This window comes from Callospermophilus lateralis, chromosome 1 (genome assembly GCF_048772815.1).
Source record: "Callospermophilus lateralis isolate mCalLat2 chromosome 1, mCalLat2.hap1, whole genome shotgun sequence".
Lineage (NCBI taxonomy): Eukaryota > Metazoa > Chordata > Mammalia > Rodentia > Sciuridae > Callospermophilus > Callospermophilus lateralis.
The window spans coordinates 55,717,798-55,734,238 of NC_135305.1; the positions used below are offsets into that span (position 1 = coordinate 55,717,798).

At 40.8% G+C, this 16,441-nt stretch overlaps 1 protein-coding gene across 4 annotated transcripts in view; it reads left to right on the forward strand.

Annotated features, from left to right (window-relative positions):
- The first annotated feature begins 13,687 nt into the window (after positions 1–13,687).
- Positions 13,688–16,441, forward strand: part of Srpk2 (SRSF protein kinase 2) — a 243,188-nt gene continuing 240,434 nt past the window's right edge. For 3 of the 4 annotated variants that reach the window (XM_076834856.2, XM_076834818.2, XM_076834828.2), the window contains exons 1-2: positions 13,688–13,811; positions 13,902–13,956. In XM_076834856.2, the coding sequence (XP_076690971.1) occupies positions 13,796–13,811; positions 13,902–13,956 (71 nt within the window). In that variant the 5' untranslated portion in view covers positions 13,688–13,795. Of the gene's footprint in view, positions 13,812–13,901; positions 13,957–16,441 lie in introns of those variants that run through there. The other variant, XM_076834848.2, reaches the window with a different exon arrangement.

A 16,441-nucleotide genomic window follows, 5' to 3' on the forward strand; every position in this document is an offset into this window, starting at 1 on the left:
ATATTTTGCCCAGGTTGGCTTTGAAGCCTACTTCAATTTTCTGAATAGCTGGGACTACAGGAATATACCAACATGCCTGGCTTATATCATTAAAAATATGTTTTTATTTTTAGTTGACCCTAACAATTATAAAGCTAAGTTCTCACACCTAGACAATTAAGTATTTGAGATTAATTGTGGCTGTATATGTGTTTAAATGCTTGGAAAAAAAATGAAACCCAGGGTATAAAAGTCAGCAAGATTATGGCTAGACCTCATCTAATTTATTTATATATGTGCTTATATATTAGTTAATCTTGATCTTCTAAATCTACTCTAATACAGCCCTGGGCAAATCTTTAGGAGTCTCTCTCTCTCTCTTTTTTTTGGCCCTGGGTATTAAACTCAGGGGTGCTTAACCACTGAGTCAATCCCCAGCCCTTTTTTATCTTTTTATTTTTTATTTTGAGAAGGACTCTTCCAAAGTTACTAAGGACCTTGCTAAGTTGCTGAGGCTGACCTTGAACTGGCCATCCTCCTGCCTCAACCAGCCAAGTCCATGGTATTACAGTCATGTGACACTATGCCCAATTTTAAGAGTCATTTTTGAGATGACATATGTAAGAGTTGTGTATGTGTGTGTGTGGGTGTAACTGGGGATTGAACCCAGAGGTGCTATACCACTGACCTTCATCCCCAGCCCTTTTTATTTTTTATTTTGAGACAGGGTCTTGCTAATTTCTTGAGACTGGATTTGAATTTATGATTCTCCTGCCTCAGTCTTCTGAGTTGCTAGGATTTGTAAGAGACTTATGTAGCATTTTACTTATGATAAATCTGTTACTATTGATAATTTTTCTAGATAATTTATCTTGTCTGCATTCTCTTTTCTTTCATCTAAATGTTGAACTGAAAATTCCCTTTATTTCTACTGTTTAAATAAATAGCAGAATGAGAAGTCTCTCAGGATTCTCACTTGGAATCAAAGGCATTTAAAGAAAAAATAATGACCTCTTGTGGTGACTGTAAAACATTCTTTTATAAATGTTTTATAAAACATTCTTTTATAACCCTCTCTTCAAAAGTGTAGCTTAATTCCCTTCCTTTGAGCATATGATGCTCTGGTTTCTGATGTATAGAATTTGGTAGAAATGATGGATTGTGACTTCTGAGGTTAGGTCACAAAAGGCACTCAGTTTCTTCCTTGTCTCTTGGATAATTTGCTCTGGGGGAACGCAGCCATTCCAGCAGCCCCATGGAGAGGTCCAGGCTGTGAGGAAGGGATATCTCTGCAACAGTCAGGAAGGACACAAGGCCTCCTGCTAACAGCCATGCGAATGAACCATCTTGGTAACAGAACTTGCAGCCTCAGTCCAGCCTTCAGATGACTGCACCCCCCAATAACATCTTCACTCTCCAGCCAAGCTGCTCCCACACTTCTGGACCACAGATACTGTGAGATAATAAATGGTTATTGTTTTATTTTAAAATTTTTTGGTGGTGCTAGGGATCAAACCCAGGGCTTTGTGCATGCTCTATCACTTAGCTCCACCTGTAGTCCTAAATGTTTAATGTATTAAGCATCTATATTTGGAAGAGATTTATTATACAGCAATAGATACCTAATACATTCCTTAATGTGCATATATATGACAAGCTAATATTTATTGAATACTTAGATACTTCTCTAAGTATTTTATGTTCCTTAAGTGATTTAATCCTCATGATAAATATGATTATGCACTTCTCGAAGTGTTTTATGTGAATGAACTCATTGGCACAGAAGGTAACCTTCCTATCTGTACTCAAGCACATCAAACAACTGAGGCACAGAGAGTCTGAGTACCCTACTCAAGCTTACCCTACTCAAGCTAATGGCAAAACTAGCATTGGAACCTTGGTTGTCTGGCTCTGCTATCTCTACACTAACTTTTTTTTTTTTCCAAGTTGTTGACAGACTATTTATTTATTTATTTATATATTTATTTATTTATTTATATTTATATTTATAGAATCGAACCCAATGCCTCACACATGCCAGGCAAATGCACTACCGCTGAGCCCCAGCCCCAGCCCCAGCCCCAGCCCTCTATATTAATTTAAATAAATAAATAATTTAAAAAGCACTTTATTTGATTTGTTTATTTTTATGCAGTGCTGAGGATGGAACCTAGTGCCTCACATATACTAGGCAAGTACTCTACCACTGAGCCACAACTCCAGCCCCTATACTAACTTCTATTGTGAAATTAGTGATGTTACAATAGTGCTAGTATCATTGAGAAATACTCTCAAATGAAGTAATAAAAACAGATTTAAACTTCATAATGGAAAATGATAGATAAAAAGAGACATTTCCTGGGACTGAGGTTGTGGCTCAGTGGTGGAGCACTTGCCTTGCACATGTGAGGCACTGGGTTCAATCCTCAGCACCACATGAAAGTAAATAAACAAAGTAGAGATATCATGCCCATGTATAACTTAAAAATTTTTTTAATAAACAAATAAAATAAATGTATTGTATTCATCTACAACTAATATATATAAATGACATTTCCTAAGTTTAGAAGCCTTGGGAATTTTTAAAAGGAGGTTAAGTTTCTCATTTATTAAAGGCCCCAAGATGATGGATTGTATAACCCCTGAAGTCTTTTCTTTTCTTTTTCTTTTTTTTTTTTTTTGTACTGGGGATTGGGGAATTGAATCCAGGATACCCTACCACCCCAGCCCTTTTTTATTTTTTAATTTTTTCTTCTTAGTTGTAGATAGACACAATACCTTTATTTTATTTGTTTATTTTTATGTGGTGCGGGGATTGAACCCAATGCCTCATGCATGCTAGGCAAGTACTCTATCCCTGAGCCACAACCCTGGCCGCACCCCAGCCCTTTTAATGAATTTTGAGACAGGGCCTCACTAAATTGCCCAGGCTGGCCTTGAGCTTGTGATCCTCCTATCTCAACCTCCTGAGTAGCTGGGATTTGCTGGTGTGTGCCTCTATGAGCCAGCTACCTCTGAATTCTTTTTCCAATTTTGTGACATACTAAACATACCTTCTAAGATACAACATGATTTAATGACTCCACTTGGAAATATTTGAGTATAATTGGTTTTAAAATATTCTTTTCATTCTCTATTGCATTTGGTAAAAATTAATATTATGTGGATGTCTTGGGTTACATTGTACTAGAATGGGGAAAATTTTGTATGTTCTGCCCATTTTCTTTAATTTATATTGTTGGTTGTTCAAAACATTACATAGTTCTTGACATATCATATTTCACACTTTAATTCAAGTGGGTTATGAACTCCCATTTTTACCCCAAATACAGATTGCAGCATCACATCGGTTACACATCCACTGTTTTACATATTGCTATACTAGTGTCTGTTGTATTCTGCTGCCTTTCCTATCCTCTACTATCCCCCATCCACTCCCCTCCCATCTTCTCTCTCTACCCCATCTACTGTAATTCATTTCTCCCCCTTGTTTTTTTTTTTCTTTTTTTCCCCTTTCCCCTCACTTCCTCTTGTATATAATTTTGTATAACCATGAGGGTCTCCTTCCATTTCCATGCAATTTCCCTTCTCTTTCCTTTTCCCTCCCACCTCTCATCCCTGTTTAATGTTAATCTTCTTCTCATGCTCTTCCTCCCAACTCTGTTCTTAGTTACTCTCCTTATATCAAAGAAAACATTTGGCATTTGTTTTTTAGGGATTGGCTAGCTTCACTTAGCATAATCTGTTCTAATGCCATCCATTTCCCTGCAAATTCTATGATTTTGTCATTTTTTAATGTGTTCTGCCCATTTTCACTTTTGAATTTCGAGACCAAAATAGGTTCAGTTCTAAAACTATATAATACTTTCTTTTTTTTAATTTTTTTGGTACCAGGGATTGAACCCAGGGGTGCTTAACCACTGAGTCACATCCCTAGCCCATTTTTAATACCTTTTTTAAATTTTGTTTTTTTAAATATATTTTTAGTTGTAGATGGAAACAATACCTTTATTTTTTTGTTTATTTTTGTGTGGTGCGGGGGATCGAACCCAGTGCCTCACCCATGCTAGACGAGCGCTTTACCACTGAGCAACAGCCCCATCCCTTAAATTTTATTTTTATGTGGTGCTGAGGATTGAACCCAGGGCCTCACATGTTCTAGGTGAGCCCTCTACCACTGAGTCACTCCCAGTCCATTTTTTAATGTTTTATTTTTAACACAGGGTCTTGCTGAGTTGCTGAGGGCTTCACTAAATTGCTGCGGCTGGCCTCAAACTTGTGATCCTCTTCCTGCCTCAGCTTCCTGAGTGACTGGGATTACAGATGTGCACCACCATACCCAGCTTTCAATACTTTCCATTCTTAACTATATCCACTTAACTAATTTGTTGTATATAGCAATAATGATGTTAGAATAAAAATTTAGGAATCATACTTTGTTTCTTTCTTTCCTTCCTTTCCTTCTCTTTTTCCTTCCTCCCGTCCTTTCTTCTTCCTTTCCTAGGGATACAACCCAGGGTTGTTTTACCATTGACTGACTATAGCCTTTTTATTTTTATTTTGAGAAAGGGTCTTGCTAAATTTCTGAGACTGGCCTTGAACTTAAGATCCTTCTGGCTCAGCCTCCCATGTCTCTGGGATTATAGATGTGCACCACCACACTGGGATAATTTGGTATATTTTAATTCAACAAATTAAAAGCAATTACAAATATTATAGGTAGTGAATGTGGTCCTCTCCTAATTTACAGAATTAGAAAGGACCTGAAAGGTAGCCTTAAGGGCCAGAAGCACACACCTATATTCCCAGCAACTTGGGAGTCCAAGGCAAGAGGATTGCAAGTTTGAGGTCAACCTTAGTAATTTAGCCCAACCAGCTCAAAAGTAAAATAAAACCTGGTGTGGTAGTGCATGCCTGTAATCCCAGTAGCTTTTGGAGACTGAGGCTATAGGATCCCAAATTCAATGCCTAAAATTTGGTGAGGCCTAAAAACTTAGCGAGACCCTTTCTCAAAAAAAAAAAAAAAAAAGGTGTGTGTATGTGTGCTGGAGATGTGACTCAGTAGTTATATTAAGCACCTCTAGGTTCAATCTCTGGTACTCAAAAAATAAATAATAAAAAGGGCTGGGGAGCCAGGCATGGTGATGCATACTTGTAATCCCAGTGGCTCAAGAGGCTGAGACAGGAGAATAATGAATTCAAAGCCAGCCTTAGCAACAGCAAGGTGCTAAGCAACTCAGTGAGACCCTGTCTCTAAATAAAACACAAAATAGGGCTGGGAATGTGACTCAATGGTTGAGTGTCCCTGAGTTCAATCTGTAGTACCAAAAAAAAAAAAAAAAAAAAAAAAAAAAAAGAGGCTGGGCATATACCTCTGAGGTAGAACACTTCTGAGTTCAATCCCCAGTACCAGAAAAAAAAAAAAAAAAAGACAGTTTTAGGTTTTTTTCTTCTTCTTCTTTTTTTTTTTTTTTTTAGTTATAGATACTTTTATTTGTTTATTTTTAGGTGGTTTGAGGATTGAACCCAGGGCCTTGTGCATGCAAGGCAAGCACTCTACCAACTGAAATATATCCCCAGCCCAAAAATGGTTTTTTTTTTTTTAGTGCATTATAATTATACATAATAGTAGGGTTCACTTTGACATAATCATAAATGCATGGACTATAACTTACTCCATTTAGTCCCTAGTGCTTCTTCTTTCTCTCCCTTCCTTCCTCTCATTGTTCCCATTCTTCTACTCTATTGGTCATCCTCCTATTTATTTATTTTAAATTGGTGCTTTAAAATATATATATATATATATATATATATATATATATATATATATATATATATATATATGTTGTATATGGACATAATACCTTTATTTTGTTTGTTTATTTTTATGTGGTGCTGAGGATCGAACCCAGTGCCTCACACATGCAAGGCAAACGCTCTACCGCTGAGCCCCAGCCCATAAATTGGTGCTTTATAGGTATACATAAAGGTGGAATTCACTGTGGTATATTCATATATGTAAATAACATAATTTTTACAATTAAAATTCCATAGTTCTTCCCTTTTTCTGTCCCTCCCCTCTCCCCTTCAACTCCCTTCCTCTACTCCACTGATTTCCACTTTCTATTTTTGTGGAATCCCACCTCCCCCCCCGCTTTTCCCTTATTTTGCTTCAACTTCTGCATATGAGACAAAACATTTGACAGTTGACTTTCTGAGTCTGGCTTATTTCACTTAGCATGATGTTCTCTAGCTCCATCTATTTATCAGCAAATGCCATAATTTCATTCTTCTTCTTCTTTTTAAAAATATCTTTATTTTATCTCTTTATTTTTATGTGGTGCTGAGGATCGAACCCAGGGCCCAGCACATGCTAGGTGAGCACTCTACCGCTGAGCCACATCCCAACCCCTCATTCTTCTTTATAGCTGAGTAAAACTCCAATATACTTGTGTGTGTGTGTGTGTGTGTGTGTGTGTGTGTGTGTGTGTGTACACATTTTCTTTACCCATTCATCTGTTGACAGGCACCTAGGCTGGTTCCATAGTTTGGCTGTGTTTATGTATTACCGTAAATCTTGATGGGCCTGTATCACTGTAGTGTGCTGATTTTAGTGGGTTTTTGTTTTGGATAAATACTAATGATAGTGGGGATATTTTGGATAAATACTAAGGATTGGGGATAGCTGGGTCATATGGTGGCTCTTTTTTTTTTTTTTTTTTTTGGAACTGGGGATTAAATTCAGGGGCACTCAACCACTGATCCATATCCCCATCCCTAGAGACAGGGTCTCACTGAGTTGCTTAGTGCCTTGCTTTTGCTGAGGCTGGCTTTGAACTTGCAATCCTCCTGTCTCAGTCTCCCAGGTTGCTGGGTTTACAGGCATGTGCCAGCACACCCCGCTTATTCCTAGTCTTTTGAGGAATCTTCATACTTTCCAAAATGGTTGTACTAATTTGCAGTCCCCACAGCAATGTATGAGTGTACCTTTTCCCCCATAACCCCACCAATATTTATTATTATTTGTATTCTTTTTGGTATTGGGGATTGAACTCAGGGGCACTCAACCACTAAGCCACATCCCTAGCCCTATTTTGTATTTTATTTAGAGACAGGGTCTCACTGACTTGTTTAGTGCCTTGCCATTGCAGAGGCTGCCTTTGAACTCGCAATCCTCCTGTCTCAGCCTCCTGAGCCACTGGGATTACAGGTGTGAGCCACTGTGCCTGGCTATTATTTGTATTCTTTTTTTTTTTAATATTTATTTTTTAGTTTTAGGGGGATACAATATCTTTATTTTTTATTTTAACGTGGTACTGAGGATCAAACCCATTGCCTCACGCATGTTATGCGAGCACTCTACCACTGAGCCACAAACCCAGCCCCTACTATTTGTATTCCTGATGATTGCCATTGTAACCGGAGTGAGATGAACTCTCAATGTACTTTGATTTTAATTTCCCTGATCACTAGGAAAGCCTTTAGCTCTTTAATTAAATGTTATGGTGATATAGCTCAGTTGGTAGAATGCTTTCCTTGCATGCATAAGGCCCTGAGTTCAATCTCCAGCAACACACACACACACACACACACACACACACACACAAATTGCCTTCTCTTTTCAGACCATCTTTCCAGCAGGTTGCTGGTTTTTAGTCTTTTTTTTCCCACAGATATTATCAGGCTGAGGGTATAGCTTAGTGGTAGAGTGCATGCATAGCATGGACATGGTCCTGGGTTCAATCTCCAGCACAGGAAAGAAAAAAAAAAAGAAAAGAAAGAGAAAATAAAAGAAATTCATCACCATCTATTAAACATGCTATGTGTTTCACTTGTTTATTTTCTGTCTTCTGGCAGTAGAATGCAAGCTCCATGGGGGCAGGGAAGTTTTCATGTACTTCATTCACTGCTATAGACTGGGTACCTAAAATAATGCCTGCTACATAAAAGGTGTTTGGCTACATATTTCTCAGCTAATTTTATTTACTACTATGTATTGAAGATTTACTTATCTTATTTGGTTATAGTACTGATGTGTGAAGATTAGTATCAATATTGTTTCCATTTTTTCAGATGTTGTAATTAAGTAACTTACCCAAGGTTATGCAAAAGTTAAATAGCCAAAGGGGCTTTCAACATTAGGCTGAGGGAAAGAGGCTGGTCACAAAAAGCCCACATAGTATATGATACTATTTATATGAACTGTCCTGAACAGGCTGAGGTATAGAGACAAGGAGGTAAATTCATTAGTGGTTGCCTAGGCCTAGGAGAGGGAAAATGGGGAGTGACTACTGATGGGTATGAAATTAATTTTAGGAGGAACAAAAATGTTTAAAAATTAGATTGTGTAGAGATGTGTAACAACAAATCCTATCATCATGTACAACTATACTGCACCAATAAAAAATGTGGGGAAGAAAAAAAATGTTATATATAGTTAAAGTATGATGTTAACATTAGGGAATATGAGGGGTATGTGAGGACTCTCTGTACTAATTCGCAACTTTTCTGGAAATCTAAAACTTTTTTTTTTTTTTTTTTTTTGGTACAAGGGATTGAACTCAGGGTCACTCAACCATCTAGCCACATCCCTAGCCCTATTTTGTATTTTATTTAGAGACAGGATCTCACTGACTTGCTTAGTGCCTTGCCATTGCTGAGGCTGGCTTTGAACTCGCAATCCTCCTGTCTTAGCTTCCCTGAGCTGCTGAAATTAGAGGTGTGTGCCACTGCATCCAGTCATGGAAATCTAAAACTTTTAAATAAAAAATTTATTTAAAATATACTAAAATAATTAGATTGTAATGGTGGTTACCTAACTCCATGAATATACTAAATGCTATTGAATTTTATACTTTAAATTGGTGAATTATGTTGTGTATAAGTTGTATCTCTATAAACTGTTCAAAAATAATAAACTAAACTGGCTTCAAACTCAGATTTTTTTTTTACTTCAGTGCTTCTGACTACCTCCTAGAAGCAGCCACAACTGAAGAAAAGGCTGGTTCTGAGACTGAATTAGGGAGGCCACAGTTTCCTGGAACATCTTGTGCCAGAAAGGAAAGGGGTGCTCAAAAAACAAATGGGCCATATCTAAAGAACACTGCAAAATTAATCTCCCCGGTTAGATTTGAGACAATTTAAGCATAAAAGGAAAAGAAGAGAAAAGAAAAATGAAAAGTGACAGTAAGTACTGTCAGTGTTGATACCAAAAGTATAAATGCCAAAAACAAAGAAAAAACAAAGTAGGTGGATGGAGAAAATGAAATTTCTTGTTCTTTATTTTTTTTGCAGTGCTGGGGATAGAAGCCAGAGCCTTAAGTATACTAGGGAGGAACTATACTTCTGAACTTCATCCCCACCTCTAAAAAAATTCTTCCTTACAAAAGAATGTCACTGGGGCTGGAGGTATTGTTGAGGGGAAGAGTTGAGTCAGTGCTTATTGTAAAGGAGGCCCTGGTTGAGTACTCAGCATGCACCTGTGTCCCTACCCCTCCAAACACTTGAATGTGATTTAATTTCCATAGATAGGATGGCTGGTCTGGGAGTGTAGCTCACCAATAGAGATTTATCTATGACCTGGGCTCAATTCCTAGAACTGCAAGGGAAAAAAAAAAGTAAAAAAGTAAATAAGAAAAGAGTTGGAGGATAGTCATGATGGTTGATTTAAGCAAGCAACATCAATGGATGCTAACCCATTAAAAGATTGTTAGTGGAGGGTCTGGGGATGTGGCTCAAGCGGTAGCGCGCTCGCCTGGCAGAGTTCGATCCTCAGCACCACATACAAACAAAGATGTCGTGTCCGTCGAAAACTAAAAAACAAATATTAAAAAAAAATTCTCTCTCACTCTCTCTTTAAAAAAAAAAGATTGTTAGGGGAAAGGGAAAAAATATTCACAAAATCTCAAAGTATTATTCCACTGACAACTTTTTGTTTTTGTTTTGTTTTTGTTTGTTTTGAGGTGAAATTCCTATAACATGTAATGAACAATTTTAAAGTAAACAATTCAGTGATTGGGGACTGGGGTTGTGGCTCAGAGGTAGAGCGCTCGCCTAGCATGTGCAAGGTGCTGGGTTCGATCTTCAGCATCACATAAAAATAAATAATAAAAAAATAAAGGTATTGTGTCCAACTACAGCTGAAAAAAAAAAAAAACACAACAACAGTGATTGGTATTTAGTGTATTCACAATGTTGTGCTACCATCACCTCTATTTAAAATAGCTTCAAAATATTTTGTCATATCAAATGGTACCCTTTAGGCAATTGTTTCTCCTTCTTCCTTTTACCTCAGGTGCTAGCAACCACCAATCTACTTTCTGTAGATTTGACTATTCTGTATTTCATATAAATGGAATCATCCAACTTGTGACCTTTAGTGTGTTTGGCTTCTTTCACTTAGCATAATATTTTCAGGGTTTCTATTGTAGCAAGTGTCTGTGCTTTTTTTTTTTTTTTTTTTGGTTCTGGTGATTGTACCCAGGGCCTTGCATATGCTCTAATATGCTCTACCACTGAACTACATCCCAAACCCAGTATTTTGTTCCTTTTTATGAATGAATAGTATTGTATTATGTCAGTACTTCATTATTTTTTTACAATTTTATTTTATTTTAATTTTTTTATGTGGTGCTGAGGGTTGAACCCAGTGCCTTGCATGTGCTAGGCAAGTGCTCTACCCCTGAACCATAATCCCAGGCCCCTTCATATCATCATCATTATCATTATTATCATTATTTAATATTTTTAGTTGTAGATGGACACAATGCCTTTATTTATTTATTTATTTTTATTTAGTTTTACGTGGTACTGGGAATTGAACCCAGTGCCTCACTAGGCAAGTGCTACAGCCCAAACCCCTACTTTTAAAAATCTTTTTTAAGTCATAGATGGCCACAATACCTTTGTTTTATTTATTTATTTTTATGTGGTGCTGAGGATTGGACCCGGTATCTCACATGTGCTAGGCAAGTGCTCTATCACTGAGCTACAACCCCAGCCCCTTCATTACTTTTTATGGCTAAAAAATATTTCATTACATGTATGTACCACAATTTGTTTATTCATTTGTGGATGGACATTTGGGTTGTTTTCACATTTTGGCTACCATGACAACTATAGCTATGAACATTTGTATACAAAGATTTGTTTGACGACATGTTTTCAATTCTTGTGTATTTATACCCAGGAGTGGAATTGCTGGTAATTTATGATTAGCCTTCTAAGGGATGGACAAACTTTTCCATAGTAACTGCACCATTTTACATTCCTACCAGCTATATGGGAAGGTTCCAATCTTTCCAATTATGTGAGGGTTCCAAAATTCTAACCAACAAGTATTTTCCTTTTCTTCCTTCTGCCCACCCTCCCTTTTCTTTTGCAGTACAGGGGCTAAACTCAGGCATGTTTACCGCTGCTATATCCTTGGCCCACTTTATTTATTTATTTATTTATTTATTTTCTTTTTTTTAAAGAGAGAGAGAGAGAGAGAGAGAGAATTTTTTTAGAGAGAGAGAGAGAGAGAGAGAGAGAGAGAGGGAGAGAACTTTTTAATATTTATTTTTTAGTTTTCAGCGGACACAACATCTTTGTTTGTATGTGGTGCTGAGGATGGAACCCGGGCCGAATGCATGCCAGACGAGTGTGCTACTGCTTGAGCCACATCCCCAGCCCGGCCCATTTTATTTTTTTGAGACAGGATTTTGCTAAGTTTTTCATGTGACCTCAAACTTGGGATCCTTCTGGTTTAGTCTGCCAAATTTCTGGGATTACCTGTGTGAGCCACTGCACCCAGCTTATATTTTTCTATTAAAAAATTGTTGTCATCTTAGCAGGTGTGAAGTGGTATTTCATTGTGGTTTTGCTTTGTGTTTTGTAATGACTAGTGTTATTGATCATCTTGTCAAGTGTTTGTTGACTCACCTTATGTTTTTGGAGAAATGTCTATTTAAATCCTTTGACCAATTTCCACACAGACTACTTTTTAAATACAAAGGGGAAAGGGTAGTTTTACTATGAAGAAATGATGAAATGTATCATCACCAATAATGGAATAAACTGATATCACATCTTGATGTACTAAGATGGAAACATATCATCCATAAGTATTCCTGACAAATTTATTTATATGGAAACAGAAAATCCAAATTGAGAAGCATTCTGCAAAACAGTAGAATGAGATTCTTTAAAAAAGCCAGTTTTATGAAAGAAACTCCCCTTTCTCCCCTCAAACACAAACAAAAACCCAGGGATTATTCTAGGCTAAAGAAGCTTAAAAAATCATGCCAATTAAATACAATGAATGATGCTTGATTGCATCCTGGATTGGGAAAAAAAAATCAGCTAAAAAGGATATTATGGGGATATATTGAAAATGTGAATATGTATTAGTATTAAATTTTTTGAGTGATAATGGAATTCTTATTATGTAGGAGAGAAGTACTTAGCGGTAGAAGGCAACAGTGTCTACAAAAAACCTCAAATGATTCAGCAAAATAAACCATACACACATACAGAAAAGAAATGTGGAGAAATGTTAAAAACTGATTAAAATGTGTTAATGTGTTTATGGCTGCTCACTATACTTTTCAGTAGGTTTGATAGTTTTGAAAATAAAATACTTGAGAAAGTAAAATCTCAATTCCAGCAGCATGTTTTGTTGGGCTTAATATCTTTAGAGTAAGATTAACCATTTGGTCGGTTAAGGAAACAGTTGTATAACCAAGGAGGGAGTTAATGATCAAGATGTTTATCTTTCAAAACTACTGTAGTTATTTAAAGAAACAAGAGAACACTGTGATTATCATTCTTGTGTCACTATCAACTTGATTCACATTTTTATTAGGTAGCCTGGTAAGGTGGAAAGTGGAACCACACAGGCCTGAATTTGGATCCTGGCTGGGTGAACTATTTAACCTCTCTCTAAGACTCAGTTTCTTCGTTGCAAAATGGAGAAAATAACTACTTGGTATGATTGTAAATTGTTATCACATGGTATTTACAACGCTGGGTTTCATTTAATGTACAGAAGATTCATGCTACTTTCAACGCTATCTGCATCTTTTCCTTCATTAAATTCATGCCGTCCCTTGGGGTATGCAAAGGTATGAAAATGACTTCTCCAAGGTCACACAGCAAATCAAGGACCCAGGTTTCCCAGCTTTTGGTCCAGTGCCCTTTCCACGCCCGCCAGAAGGGAGGAAGCGGCGCTCATGGGGATGCAAGGATGTAGAGGAGCAAAGGGAGAGAAGAGGCCGCGGGAAGAGAGGTGGTGTGAGACCCGCGGAGGCGCGGGTCAAGGAAGGGCACATGGAGAGGCGTGCGGCGCGACCAGCCGGGGTGCGGACGGGAGAGGCGGTGGCTGCAAAGGGAGGGTCGCGCGGGCAGGGGGCGGGTGCTTAGGGAGGCGGTCGGCCTGGGCCGGCCGCAGGGGCTCAGGAAGCAGAGGCCCGAGCCTTGGGCTGGGAAGGGGGAGACTGTGGGTGCAAGTGGACGCCAGTGAGTGTGGGAGGTGGCCACTTTTGCATAGGTGGGCCGGCCGAGTGGGCGCGGGGCTCCGGGCAGGGGCGCGGCGCAGGGGTCCAGATCCCCCCCACCAAGGGCCGGTGAGTGGGGGCGGGGCGGGGGCGGGGCCGGCCGGGGGCGGGTCTTATTGGGCCCCCGCGGGAGCGGCGGCGGCGGCGGCGGCGCCTGCGCGGTTGCCGCCTCCTCCCGGCTGGCGGAGCTAGTGGAGGCTGCAGCCCGGCTCGGCTGGGCTCCCGCGTCGCCACTGCCGCCGCCGCCGCGAAGCCCCCCGCCCAGCTTCCGCCGCGTCAGGATGAGCTCCCGGAAAGGTGAGTGGCCCGCGGCGTTCCCTCCTTCCAGCCACGCGGCCCCTCAGGCCGGCCGGCCCGACCGTTAATGTGTGTCTTGTCTTTCCCTAGTGCTGGCCATTCAGGCCCGAAAACGGAGGCCGAAAAGAGAGAAACATCCGAAAAAGTGAGTCCACGCTGCGCTCATCCCCGGGCCCCCACCCCCGCCCCGTCGGGGGCAGTTTGCGACCGCGCAGAGGAAAGTTGCCGGGTTCTCCGGGCCGGCGGGCGGGCTAGTCCCCCGGGACGCCGGCGCTCGGTTCCTGCGCGCCCCGCGGGCGACCGGGGGGAGGGGCGGCGGGCGGGGGAGGGGCACCTGGGCCCGCGGCCGGCCCGCGGAGCATCCCCGGAGCCCAGACCCCCCTGGCGGGTGGCTCAGGCCGTCGGAGGCGAGCGGGGAGGGGGTCGGTGAGAAGGCGCCGGGCGTGCGCGCCCCTCCCTTGCGCTCCCGGGTAGTCCGGGGGTCTCGGGCCCTTCCCGGGAGGGACCGCGGCTCCCGCTTTCTACTCCGGGTGCACGGGGTGCCGGCGTGAGGCGGTTGTGCGGCTCCCACCTGGACAACCCGGCCAAAGAGGAAGAGGACCCGAGTGTGTGAGAGTGTACCGCCTCCTCTTCCTCCTGGTCCCCGCCTCTCGGCCTTTCTGCTGAAAACCGAGCTGGTTGTCAAAGTGGTTTGCCTCGGGCGTGTTCCTGGCGCGAGTTCAGCTCTAAGACCTGTGCGTTTCGGCGCTCGGGTTTTATTCGAAACTTTCTGCTTGGGTCGAGTGTGACTTAGTGCGTGGCGGCCGCGATCGGGTCTCCGGCTGCGCCGGGCGGTGGGCGTGTGCGCGGGCGGGCTGCCCTCGCATTGTGCCGGGGACTGGATCTGTAGCCTGGTGATATTTCAGAACGTGCCAGTGCCAGCCACCTCCAGCCTGGCCTCGAATCCTACTTGGGCGGCCGCTGCCTGAGAAGCTTTTCCTGGAGAGCTGCTCGGAGACTGCAGGGCGCCTCTGGGTCGGCCCCCTTTCCTCTAGCTGAGTTCTTAATCTACCAGCATTCAACATTGTTACATCTTACTCAGTTTTGTAGTTTCGCTCTTTCTTTTGAACAAGAAACCTGTGTGGTATCTTTGGTACTTTGGGAAATGATAGTCTAGCATCACTATCATCTTTAATAAAATTGTGAAAGCATTTCTGTTTGTTTCCTTTGAGGGGTACCCTGCAGCACTGCTAGACTTTTCCTTTTCGTGTTGGTTGATGCCTAGATAATTTCCTGTCCATTGGTGGCATCTAGGAAAACTTTCAAAAGTCCATTACTTACATGTTGATCCTTTATGACTGGACTTTTTGTTTTTCATTTAAAACTAAGTATGAAAGTATTTTTAGGGGTTCACAAAATGTGAATATTAGTACCTACTTAAATATCTTTTTAAAAATTATTAGGGAAAAGCACCTGCTATTATTAAGACTTGAAGGCCAGAGGTTAAATATTAGATATTAAGTTCTCTCCGCTTTGTGCCCCCGCTTTGCGGTACTGGAGATTGAAGTCATGGGTGCTTTACCACTGAGCTACATCTTTGCCCCTACCCCCCTTTAAATTATTTTTTAGTTGTAGTTGGACACGACTTACTTTATTTATTTATTTATCTATCTATCTATCTATCTATCTATTTATTTATTTATTTATTGTGCTGAGTATTGAGCCCGGGGCCAAGCATGTGGTAGGGGAACACTCTACCGCGGAGCCACAACCCCTGCCATGGCCCTTTTTATTTTTTTTATTTTGAGACAAGGTTTTGGGTTTTGTGAAATTGCTTAGGGCCTCATTAAGTTGTTGACCAAACTTGAGGTCCTCCTGGAGTTATTGGGATTACTGGCGTGGAGCACTGCTTCTGGCTGGATATTGGATTTAAAAAAATATTTATTTTTTAGTTGTAGTTGGACACAATACCTTTATTTAATTTATTTATTTTATAAGTATTTATTCTTTAGTTTTTTTGGTAGACACTATGTATTTTATTTTTATGTGGTGCTGAGGATCGAACCCAGTGCCTCATGCAGTGGTAGGCGAGCGCTCCACCACTGAGCCACAACCTCAGCCCCTTATTTATTTATTTTTATGTGGTGCTGAGGATCACACCCAGGGACTCAAACATGCTAGGCTGCTGAGCCACAACCCCAGCCCCCGCCCCACATTGAACTTTTAAGGTGTTGAAATATGGATTTGCTGGGCTCTGTGGTGCCCATGGCCTGTAATCCCAGCAGCTCTCAAGGCTGAGGGAGGCTGAGGAAGGATTGAGAGTTCAAAGCCAGCCTCAGCAAAAGCCAGGAGCTAAGCTACTCAGTGAGACCCTGTCTCTAAATAACATACAAAATAGGGCTGGGGTTGTGACTCAATGGTTGAGTGCCCCTGAATTCAATCCCCGGTACCAAAAACAAAAACAGAACTAAACAAAAACAGCTAGTTATGAAATGAACTGGCTTGACTGCAAGGTAATTAGCAAGTAGAAGAGACCCACCCCAAATACACAACTGATTTGAGGCACTACCATTTTTCACTTGATTTCTTTGAAAAAAGACATTTAAGATAATTGCTTCAGACAGGGGTAGTTCAGTGGTAGAGTGCTTGCG